We start from the raw sequence: 12,277 nt of genomic DNA, 5'->3' as shown, positions 1-12,277 counted from the left end.
GCAGCCTGAGGCTACTCTAAGTTGCTTGAAATACCAGATCACCTAAAGAATGGGGAACGACATAAAGATGGGAAATGTCACCTTTGCCTCCTCTTCTTCAAGTCCTGCACTGAATTCAGTTTAGCTGGACCTGAGAATGGGGCCCTATATTTCTAATTCTAGCAATGGCTGAGGGTTAATTTACTTCGTTTATAAAAAAAAATTCAGAAAATTGGTGAATTAAAAAAAATCCTCCACCCGTTAGAGTTTTGCATGCCACGATACCACCAGGAACTTGTTAGCACTATTATGGTGTGTATTTGGGACTGGCTATTTTAATTTAGTTAATTATTGTTGTAAGGTGTTGCTAGTCATATCTACCTGAACTACTTGGTCTATAACCGAGAGATAAAAAAATTACCTATTGGTGAATAGCCCAGAACAGGATAAAACAAACATCTAAAACTTCCTGTTTGAACACACTGTATACTCGTATTGCTGTGACAAGTATGTGAATGCTGGAGTAACTGTGAATTAAATTACAGCTTATGAATATTTTTTAATTGATATGTTGATTGATATTGATTGCAGCACCGCTTAATGATCAGAGTATTGTTTTGGAAAGTGTGCTGTGTAGTGTGTGTGTGTGTGTGTGTGTGTGTGTGTGTGTGAGAGAGAGAGAGAGAGAGAGAGAGAGAGAGAGAAAATTAAGCCTTTACCTCTCTTCTGAGAGAACAAGATCAAAATCATGTCTTGCATGCATGGATGGTCACTGGGGTTATCCACTGTAAAGTGGTTTTAAAAACAAAAAACCTGCACAGTGGAAAGAAACCTTGATGCTGGCAGTTTGCAATATTTGTGCAGCTGTTCCCACAGTTCTGTCTTAACTCTCACTCTCAGCCCCAAGAAACAAGTAAACGGATGGCTGTGGAGGGTGGAGGGGCCTGACTGGAGCAGACTCAGGAGAAACAAACTATGCCTTACAGTCAATGAATTGTTAAGTTAAATAAGAATTCATAGCACAGTTTTTAGTACTTCCAAGTTTTAAGTCTGGGTTTGCTTTGTCTTGAGCAGGAATAAATGAGATTCTGGCAAAACACAGGATAAAAAGATAATTTAAAAATGGGTGCCTGGCTTTAAAGTGTGATTATAATCATTGTGAATCTTTAAGAAGGATATTGTTGGATTCCACGCCTATTCTACCTCAGTGACTTCCAGGTCAAATTTTCTTAGTTTAAAAGGTAATGGGAAAAGTCCAACCCTACAAACTCAATCGGACAGTCAAAGGGAGTACATTCTGGCTTATGTAATGTGACCAATAATAAGATTCTGGAGTCCAAACATAGTAGCTAGGGCCCTGGTATGTGAGTAACTGGTGCAAGTTTGGGATTTAATTTTATTTTTGATATTTGAGGCAGAATGGAATCTAGCTTGTTCTGTCATAACTTCATCTATATATCTTTTTTCCTCAGTAAATACAGATATATAAAGCAAGCAAATATAACGCAGAAACACAGGATACTCATATGTTGGGTGGTGCTATTTTTATATAGTTATATTTCTGATATCTGCACTTTAAATTAATAATCTTAATATGATTTAACTTAGATTTAATTACGCAGTTATTACAAGCTGAATTAGTCATTGCTGATTATTTATTGCAGTGTAAAATTGAGTCCTAGATGTTAGCTAGCACTGTACAAGTATGGCAGTGGTCCTCCTTACAAAGTGCCTCTAACCAAGTTCAGGTTTGTATTAAAAAGGGGTTCCGGCTAAAACAGCTTCTAGCATGACCTGGTAATACCATACTAGAAGCAAATTTTAAAATTTGGTTCTAATATGTCTATAAGAACATATAGTATTGCACTTCAAAAAATGTTTGGTTTAATTTATCTTGCAATATCAGTATTGCCAACACCGATGATTTTATTGCAACTTTCATGATATTTGATATATTTCTTAAAGCCCCAGTTCCTGGAGTTATGATACGTGAGAATCTCGTCTCTTCTCTCTCTCTCTCGCTCTCTTTTTTAGCAATAAATTTCTAGTTGCTGTGGTTTTTAGAGGAAAGTTTGAAATCATGAACCCTAAAAGCTCAAAGCTCTGAAGGCGAAAGAAAGGAATCTAACATTTATGATTTTTTTCGGCCAGTCTCATGACTTTTGAATAGTTGGGTCTGATAGTACTGAAACTTGGTAAATGTCCCTATAGAAGATGAAAAAGTGGACTATTGCAACTAGGTCATATTATGTAAGGATCTGATCCTGCAAGGTTCAGAGTGCCACCAACTCCCATTTGCATCAGCTTGGAGTTAAAAATATGCACCTCCCAGGAGACCACAGCACCTGCAGAGTTGTGCCAGCTGGCTTCACTGTTCAGAAACACATGTTGGGTGATGTATTTAAAGCTTGCATGTTTGTATACACTTAGATTTATGATAAGCTTTGTCAGGTTTCTTTCCTAAGGGATGTTAATGTGTGAACAGCAAGAAATTGAGAAATCATCATATATAGAGGGCTCTTATTTTATTTCTATGCAAAATAAACTTTGGGTTAGAGTAAACGTATATACAGTAAAAGCTGTGTTATCCGGCATTTTACCAACCAGAAAGCTCTAGAAACTGGCATTTCTGATATCTCCCAATGCAAATCTTCAATAGGATTGCCAGGTGTCCGGTTTTTGACCAGACTGCTGACGGGGACGTTAAATGTCCAGTTGATGCAGGGCTGGTAGGTTCCCTGCCTGGCTCCGCGTGGCTCCCCAGAAGCGGCAACATGTCCCTGCTGCTCCTAGGTGGAGGAACGGCCATGGGGGCTCGGTGTACTGCCCCTGCTCCACCCCACGTACTGGCTCTGTAGCTCCCGTTGGACGGGAACTGTGGCCCGTGGGAGCTGCGGGGGCGGCGCCTGCAGGCAGAGGCAGTGCACAGAGCTGTCTGGCCGTGCTTCTGCCTAGGAGCTGAGGGACATGTTGCCGATTGCGGGGAGCCGCCTGAGGGGAGCACAGCCTGGATCCAGCACCCCGAAACCGCTCCTGCGGCACAATCCCCTGTCTCAAGTCCCCTTCTGCACCCTGACTCCCTCCCAGAGCCCGTGCCCTGCACCCCCTCCCGCACCCATTGGTAAATATAACTCTTAGTTAACTGGAATTTTTGATTAACCGGCACCCCCCATTCCCTCAACATGCTGGATAACAAAGTTTTTACTGTAAATGGGTAATATCCTTCCCCCACTCTTGGCATATGCTGTGCACAATGGATATTGCCCAGATTCATCCCGCCATGTCCCTGGGCTTCACTTTTGAAATCCATGGATATATGTAAAACCTAATGATCTTTATTATGTATTTTTAATTAACTAACTAAATATTAGGGTAAGACGGTGTTTACAAACATGGGCCCTAATCTTACAGCTGACTTTGCAAATGTGCCAGGGACAGATGTAGAGAGGCAATCCAACCCCAAATGAGTAGGTTAGGAGCATTTGATATGTATAAATAGAGGAGGCTGAATTTGACTTTTATTTTTTATATAATTTCAATGGATTACAGATATTTTAAAGCACTTTTTCAGTTTTAAATTTTCAAGTTCCATGAAATTATGGGACAGGTCAGGTAATTATTTAATGACAGATGCTGAGATTCAAAAAGTTAAAGCTTCATAACCATTAAAATATAAATGGTCAACATCACATGTCAAAATATACAAAGTAAATATCCTTAAATGAAACTCTAAGTTCTCAAGTGGCATTTTTTCTTTCTTTGCCTATCTTTTTAAATGGAATTATTTTTCATCGGTTTTTGTGTACGGGGAAATCAACATTTACCGATTAAAAATCTAACTCTTCCATGTCTACACATAAAGTGTTACCCAACATTGTCTTAAGAGAGAAGAAATCATCCACACCAAATTCATATCTCTCTCTCAGATTAGATCAGTGGTTCTCAACCAGGGGTACACATACCCCTGGGGGTTACGCAGAGGTATTCCAGGGGATACATCAACTCATCTAGATATTTGCCTAGTTTTACAACAGGCTACATAAAAGGCACTAACGAAGTCAGTACCAACTAAAATTTCATACAGACAGTGAGTTGTTTATACTGTTCTGTATACTATACACTGAAATGTAAATACAGTATTTATATTCCAAGTCATTTATTTTATAATTATATAAAATATAATTATATAAAATATAATTATAAAGTAAGCAATTTTTCAGTAATAGTGTGGCTGTGACACTTTTGTATTTTTATGTCTGATTTTGTAAGCAAGTAGTTGTTAAGTGAGGTGAAATGTGGGGTACGCAAGACAAATCAGACTCCTGAAAGGGGTACCGTAGTCTGGAAAGGTTGAGAACCACTGCATTAGATCACTTTCTGTTTTTGGTAGCTCTTTACAGTAATGAGCCAAGCATTAATTTCTTTGACATTTCTGGTAATAACACTAACCCTGAAGAATTTACTGGATATGAATGTGAATGTCATAAACACTTCTGCCGGATTCTCACAGTAATTCAACTTTAAAGACGGCCAACTTATTACAAAGAGCTGTCACCTTCTGTAACAATTCTTAACACTCTGCCCTTTGTCGTGGTTAGCAGGGATCTTGTATGGGAGAAACCAGTGTTAATCATTTTAAGCTTTACATTTGTCAGACAAATCATTTTGTTAGATGTGAGGGGAATAAGCAGGGAGAAGGAGGTGTGTGGCTGGTTGTGCAGGCTGTTGTGTGAATCTGAGAGCCAGACAGAGTTCTGTCAGTGCAGCACTTATATTACCTCACTGTTTGCTGTTGAGCCCTCCTTTGTTTAATATGTGGTGAATTCCCACACGTACTTCTCTCTCCCTTGTCCTCGGCCTGAGGATGCTGCTCACAGGACTCAGAATGCCTCTCTGCTGACACCAGGAAAGGACCATAGCAGCAAGTTGAACGTACACCACATGGCACATATGGTCGAGACTATTTATCATGTAACAAGATTAAGCCTTTATGCAGCAGTGCCGTAAAATGCAGGCACACGATGCTCCAGATACCTTTACCAGGCAATTTGAAAAGTGCAGAACATCAGTTCAGCAAAGGTGGTGTTTTGCTAACACTAAAGAGAATCCTAAATGCTTAGACTCCCTTCAGACATTTGCATGCTGTTTGATGGTGTCACTCCTGGGACACTGCTTCTGAGATCTTCATCTTCCAGCGTGAACAGGAAAGCTGTGAATCGTGAGTTTTGCTGTTTTTTATTCTTTTAGGGAGTGACAGAAAATGCTACCCTAGTCACAAGGACATGTTAATTATGATTGTTTTATTATGTCTCTACCTGACTGCATAGTAAAGATTTCATAGCTGCTTTAAGTGTCCATGAACTATTGGGAAATTAAAGGGGAAATACCTGGTGGAAATACCCAGTTAATGATTTAATTTACAATCTGTGCTATGATACTGAATACCAAATGAGTTCAGGACAATAACACAATAAAGTAAAAGTCGTGGGGGGCAGCGTGAAGCTGGTATAATGGGGTTATAAATATTGATTGTTACAGAAGAATTTCATAGGTAAGTCATTTGTGGTATTTCAGATTTTATTTTGAATACACAGCAGACAGACCTTAATGAGACGATGCTCTTGTCAGTCAGGGATGGCAGGGAATAGATCTGACTCCATGTAAGAGACTGATTCTCTAAAACCACTGGTTTGCCAGCAATTTTTCAGCAGAATAATTAGGATTGCATTTATGGACATAGAGGAAAGGAGTTTGAGGGTCAATGGCAGCTAATTATGTCTCAAACGGCTAGGTCAAATTTTGCTTGCCTTGAGTTTGCTACAAGCTTTCTCCTATCATTTAACTCTTCCATGAGACTCGCCACAAACCTCTTGTTATTATCTTTCTGACAGAAGGCTCCTTAGAATACTGTGTTGGAAATATATATCCGCCTGTCTCTCGTTTGACAAGCTTAGCTTTGTGCTGCTTGACTTGTAGCCATTTCCAAATATCAGATCTTGATCTAGTTGAAAGGGGGAGTCTATTTGGAAGTATTTTGAAGGGCATTTTAAGCAACACAGCTATCTGATCAGTAAGTAGGACTATGGTGCAAGTCCATGGAATGCTATTAACCTATAAAATTCCTGAAAAAAATGGTTGTGCGTGTACACACACACACACACACACTGTAGAAACTGTAGTCACCTTGGTAGTATAGTATTAGAAACAAGTTGTTGAGGAACTAAATGCTACCTTCAGTTACAGCTGAGAAGCCCCACTGAAGTCATTGGGTTGTATAGGTATGACTAAAGGCAGAATTTTGGTCTTAAGAGTTTACTGGGGGTGACTTTTTAGTTAGGATTTGGTGCATGGTAGGAGGAAAATTTATCTGTGTAATATTTTCTGTATAGAACTCTTGCTGTCTCTGAAAAACATGAGGTAACTGAAATTGCCCCAACTGAGGCATATTCGGTATTTAGTCAGATTTGCTTGTGGAAAGCCATAGCTTGCCTTATTACGCAAAGAGATTTTCCTCGTCTTCTTTGAGGAAAAAGTTGAGTATTTTCTTTTCAAACGCAGATCCGATACTTAGTGAATTGTCGTTGGTGTATATTGTAGATCGGCAAGCCACTTTTATTTCCTTTGTCCTGTCTTTTTAAAAGTAGAGCTCTAAGCACTGTCAGAAGTGTTATTGTTGATTTGTATTGTAGAGGGTCAGGCCTCCATTGTACTAGGTGCTCTTATACACATCTTATTAAACATAATCTTGAACTAAAAAAAAAAAGCTATACTACTCAGTTTAAATATGTACTTTTCCTTAATTGACAGTCTTTTCCTTTCAGGTTACTGGACTTTTTGAAGTTCTAGTTCTTTAATGACTAGCACGGTACACATTTCCTCTGCATTCCAATCTTTAACAATAAGAAAAAAGAGCTTTTTTATTCTATTTCATTTCAATTCTGTATCAAATAAAACCTGAGATGAAAAGGCAAATGGAGTAACAAAACTGATTTATCTAATAGACTTTCACTCTTTTCCTCCTCCTGGCTTTTACTAATGATATGTTTGGGTTCCTCTGCTGCAAAAAGAGGGGGAGGGGGAAGGAGCAGTAGCCAAGTGTTCTGTCAAAGGAATATCCAAACTACACAACCATGCACCAGCGAGGTAGTTTGGGCTCTCCTAAAAGAGCTGCCTTCTTACCACTCCAGAAAGAATCCTTCAGGTCAGGTTTGAAGTACACTATTGAGAGAGTGTAGGTAAAGCTCGCACTGTAACTGTCCATACTATTTTCTCTATACCAGGCTGAGAACATCAGTCATGAGAGTTATCAGTGTGGCATTTACCTACTTAAAAGCTTGAAGATAAAAAGTGGCCAAGGTACCCTGGGGGTTCTTTTCTTTAACAATATACTAAAGCCTTAAGGTATAATTTACTCTTTATATGGCCACCTGCAGCAAAGAGGTAGCTTCCATCTGAAGATAATGCAAAGGTATTTTGGACATGAGTTGTGGAAGTACTTGAACTCTGTCAATCCAGGCTGATCATTGCCAGCTGGTGCTAATGTACATCAGTATTGTCACAAGTACATTCTGCTGTTCCATCTTTCCATGCTAAGATAATCAATTTACTTTAATCCCACTCTCCCCCCAGCCCCAATCAGTCTTTGATCTCTCTCTTTGTTAGTCAATTATGCAGTCCTCTCTAACTTGTGGAAGAAAATAGTATTTGTCTGCCCACAGTCACTTTTTTATGTATTTGCATTTGTAGATGCCCTCATGAATTAGTAGCATTATATGCTCAGCTGATTTATGACAGCATAGCGCTCTTAATCTTGACTCATCACTTATTTATTGTGTAATGTAACTGAGATCTGGGATCCTTGTATCGTTATTTTGGAAAAATTATCTTAAAGAGTGGCTTAGTTATAGTCAATATGCGTCACAGTTAAAAACATGCGCTAAACAAAATGGAAAAGCAAGTGTAAAAATGTGGATAGAAATATTCTTTGCATATATTGGATCAACTCCACCTACTTTGCCCTTTTTTCTGTCAAGGGGAAGGTGTTATGTGTAAAGATGAGACGCAGGCTTTGGGGCCTTGGTTTGATCTCACCATTGACTTCAATAAAACTACTCTTGATTTAGAAGGGTCTAAGTGAGCTCAGAATTGTATCTTTTGTTAGAACTCAGGAATGCAAGCCAGAATCTCCTGAATTCAAGCAGTCCCATTGTGTTGTTCAACCAAGTCACTTTGCACCTTGCTTAGTTACCCCACCTGGAAAAATTAAGATAACTATCTAACAATGGTGGCTCAAGGATTCAAGCTGAAAAAACAGAATTCATGCTAAATTAATCTGATATATGAGGCAGCTATGCACATTAACCCCAGCTATTTGAGATGAGAAAAATAGGTGAAGCTGACCGTGCCTCCTATTCTTAGAGTTGCTTGACAATTCCACGATAAGATCCTGTTTCCAGTTGCTTGTAAGTGTCCCAAACTTTAATTGTTCAGGCTGAAATTTTTCATGCTGGATGTCTGCCTCTGGCTGAACCTTTTTGGGAACTTTCAGCTAAAATGGTTCAGCTGTTTACAAGAAAGAAACTAGAGAAAATATATTGCTTTGCCCATTTTAAAACCGTTGTTCTGCTTCATTGAGAAATGATAGCACCTGCATGCTTTGGAGCAGGTACTTTCAAATATGGCTGTGGGAATCCTGGAGTCAGGGATAAGCCATTTTTCATACCCATGAAAATTGGCCAAGTTATATGCCTCTAAAAATATCCGTTTGCAAATGCCCACTAGAGACTTTTGAGTTTGATAGCTAAATTCTCTGAAGTGTCCATCTGTACTGAGCATGCTCCAGCCCAATGTGTGACCAGGCCTTATTTCACTCACACTATCCACACTACATAACCTTGATTCATTCCCAGAGTACTGTCCATCACATGCACTGAATAAAGGAAGGGGTTGGGTGGGGACGATAGTGTGTGATCATGTAATCAAAGACAGTATCATAATACATATACATAAGGGGGTCAAATTAACTCTGCACAGTTGGCAGAATTAAAGTTGTGCAGGCAACCTTATTTTGGGGCATTTTCTGTGAGTTCTTGACTTTTGCAATGTTCTTTTAATGTATTGTTGGGGAATGTAATTTATATTATTGCCCATTTTATACATGAGGTCAGACCAGATGATCACAATGCTCCCTTCTGGCCTTGGAATCTATGAATCTATGTACTTTGGCATCAAATAGACAATCATCTGGTTATGCAGCATGTAGTAAACCAAGTTGTGCTTTTTGCTCTATAGCACAATTCTGCTCAAACTTCTTGGCTCACAGCAATTTCCTGATATCTGATTTTGCACTTCTGTATACCTTGTGAAGTTATGTACACCTGTGAAAAGTGAGTGTAAAGTTTTACCACCAGTGTGAGTGGAGAACTTTGGTTTGGTAGAGATTTACACTCACTTTTGCAGGTGTAAATGACTGCAGAAGGTGCAAGACAATGGAAGATCAGGCACTTCTTGTTCTGGGTACATCATTGTATGTACTGTATCTGGAAGCATCCCATGACATTGCATTGTGTTTTTAGTAGAACTACCGGGATGATCTAAGTATACTTAATCCTGCCTCAGTGCAGGGAATGGACTAAATGACTTCTTGAGGTCCCATTCAGCTCTATATTTTTATGATGGCAGGAGCACAGCTCCATGTTATTGGGAGAGGAGGGCCAGCAGGAAATCATACACCTAAATGGGTCAGTTAGGCTTCTAGCCAGCTTCTCCGCTTGAATATGTCTAGAGGCAGGGATGTTTGAATGACTCTTCCAGTTTTGAATTTGGATGCTTTTATGGAAACTGATATTAGTCAACATTTTGAATCTGAGGCTTATTCATTGAAAATTGCACAAAAAGTGGCTCTTATTTTTCCGCTGTGTTTCTTGGATAGCTCATCACTTGCTAAAAGTTTTCAAAGCTACTATGGTAGGAAACATTAAAGTACTTTGGAAATCATCATAGGATGCTGCCATTTCTTTTTGTTAACCGACTTGTTAAAGTTTCACTGGGATCTATAGAGTGACTTTAAAACTATAAATGGTAGAAAAAAATTTGACGAAACTTTTCCATTGAAAAATGCCATTTCATCTAAATTTAAAATGTGATACAGAAGTGTATGGTTTTCAATGTTTTTTTTGGTCAGGAAGGTTTCTTAGGTACAGGATGGCATTTTGAAAGGGGGCGGGGGACACATTCTCTTTATATAGACTGATGGTTTTGGCACTGGTCTGGGAGACTGTGTTTCAAATTCCTGTTGTTTGGTATGGAATGAAAAATGTGTTGTGAAACAGAATTGTTTGTTGTTTGTTGCCTTGTTTAAAACAATGACTATTATTTGTAACTTGTGAACAGCATAGTGAAAATAAGACAATTTCATTTATTTTATTTTGAAATGCTTATGTAGCATCTTTTACTGGAGAATCTAAGTGCTTCATATAAACATTAAATAATCCTTATCACATCTCTGTGTGGAAGGTGGTGTTCTTCTTCGAGAGATGTCCCTGTGGGTGCTCCACTACAGGTGTTGGTGCGTCCCTGCGCCTTCGCCCGGAGATTTTTGCAGCAGTACTCATAGCGGCCACGCATGCTCAGAATCTGCCCCCCGCTGTGACTCTAGGGTAATAGAACGCATGCGTGGCCGGTCTCCTCAGTTCCTTCTCAACCGTCCCCGGCCTGAGACGGAGCTCAGCAGACTCATTAGAGAATCCTTCACTCTTGCCTCAATTACCCTTTAGTAACCAGTTTCTGTCAGTTTTCTCTGTTAAAATAGTTACTTACCCAGTTTATCTTTAAAAAAAAAAAAAAAAAAAAAAAAAAAAATTTCTGTCAGCCGCGGCTATGCCGGGCTCCACCGGTTTCAAGCGCTGTGCTATTTGTAAGGAAGCTATCCCATCATCGGACGGACACTCAAAGTGTATAAAATGTTTGGGGGAAGCTCACATTCCCCAAAAATGTGCCCACTGCTGCAAACTCAGCTCCAGGGCACGGAAAGACAGGGAGCTCAAACTTAAACTGCTCCTCCTTCAGAAGTCTATCGGGTCAGTTTCAGACCCAGGCGTTGAAGTCGGCTCCGCTCCCCGACACAGCCCCCCCGCCGCAAAAAAGCTAAAAAAATCTACAAAAAAGAGACACCCTTCCTCACCTAACAAGGCTCTGAGGCACAAAGTATCTCCAGGCAGATCAACGATCTCTCTGCCTGTGTTTCCTCGCCTCAGCAACTTTCATGAGCCAGGCTCCTCGGGAACCGTGCAAAAGCCGCCCGGTGCCGAGGCATCAGGCTTCCAGTTGCCTGCCTCAGTTACGGCACCGTTCGGCACCGCGACTGAGACGGTGCCGACATTCCACACCATGCCTGACCCCAGGCAGCCTGATGTTGTTCGCCCGGCACTGACCGCGGCACCGACCCCTGCAGGGCACTCTGACTCAGGGATCACAGGCAGAAACCCCGATCGCGGGAATGCTCCTGTGCGACAGCCTCTCCCGGCTCAGCTTTCATCTCCCGGAGGAGCCTCATTAACTCATTTGACCCAGACAGCAGATCTTCTAGTATCACCTACCTTGCAGTCTCCGCTCATGAATGCATATTCTTTTTCAATGCCTGAGTCAGGATCTGAGCAGTTTTCCTCCAGTGAGGAGGAAGCAGATCTACAGGGAGTTTTTTCACCATATCATGACTCCCAGCCTCAAACCCAGAGCAATAAGGGTTATGAGAAAACTACCTCATGCCACTCTCAGGACCCTGTCTCCTGGGGGACGAACCCCTGGATGGCACCAGGTATGCCCTATCCACCACCATGGCAATACTGGACACCATGGGCAGCATACCCTCGGGAATACATGCCTCGTGGCCACTCGACCAGGCGCAACACTGATCCAGCACCATCTCCTAACGAATATGCCACTGACACGAGACGCCTGACAACACACCCACGCTCCCAGGATAAGCCTAGCCCTCCTCCTGCTCCAACAGAAACGGAGCTAGCACCTGAAGAAGCATTGCTTCCCCTTCCTCCTACTCCCTCTGATGAATATACAAAATTCCAGGACCTCTTTAAAAGAGTTGCTAGTGACCTGAGAATTAACCTGGACGTGGTCACCGAACAACAGCATGAGCCAACAAACATCCTACAGCCCCCTTCTTCCTCCAGAGTGGCACTCCCAATTAACGCAGCCCTTTTAGAACCCGCTAAGTCCATTTGGCAGACTCCAGCGACAAGCCTACCTACTTGCAAGCAAGCAGACAAGAAGTATTTTATTT

The 12,277-nt window shown here is 40.8% G+C and overlaps 1 protein-coding gene across 10 annotated transcripts in view; it reads left to right on the top strand.

Annotated features, from left to right (window-relative positions):
* ARHGAP24 (Rho GTPase activating protein 24) overlaps positions 1 to 12,277 on the top strand; it is a 514,890-nt gene that overhangs the window by 181,378 nt on the left and 321,235 nt on the right. For 4 of the 10 annotated variants that reach the window (XM_065597530.1, XM_042856432.2, XM_042856431.2 and 1 more), the window contains exon 2: positions 4,857 to 5,197. The exons of the other annotated variants lie outside the window; for them this stretch is intronic. In XM_065597530.1, coding sequence (XP_065453602.1) covers positions 5,092 to 5,197 — 106 coding nt within the window. In that variant the 5' untranslated portion in view covers positions 4,857 to 5,091. The remainder of the gene's footprint in view (positions 1 to 4,856; positions 5,198 to 12,277) is intronic. 10 annotated transcript variants of the gene reach the window in all.

This window comes from Chrysemys picta, chromosome 5, assembly GCF_011386835.1.
Source record: "Chrysemys picta bellii isolate R12L10 chromosome 5, ASM1138683v2, whole genome shotgun sequence".
NCBI lineage: Eukaryota > Metazoa > Chordata > Testudines > Emydidae > Chrysemys > Chrysemys picta.
This window is presented reverse-complemented; position numbering and strand designations above follow the sequence as displayed.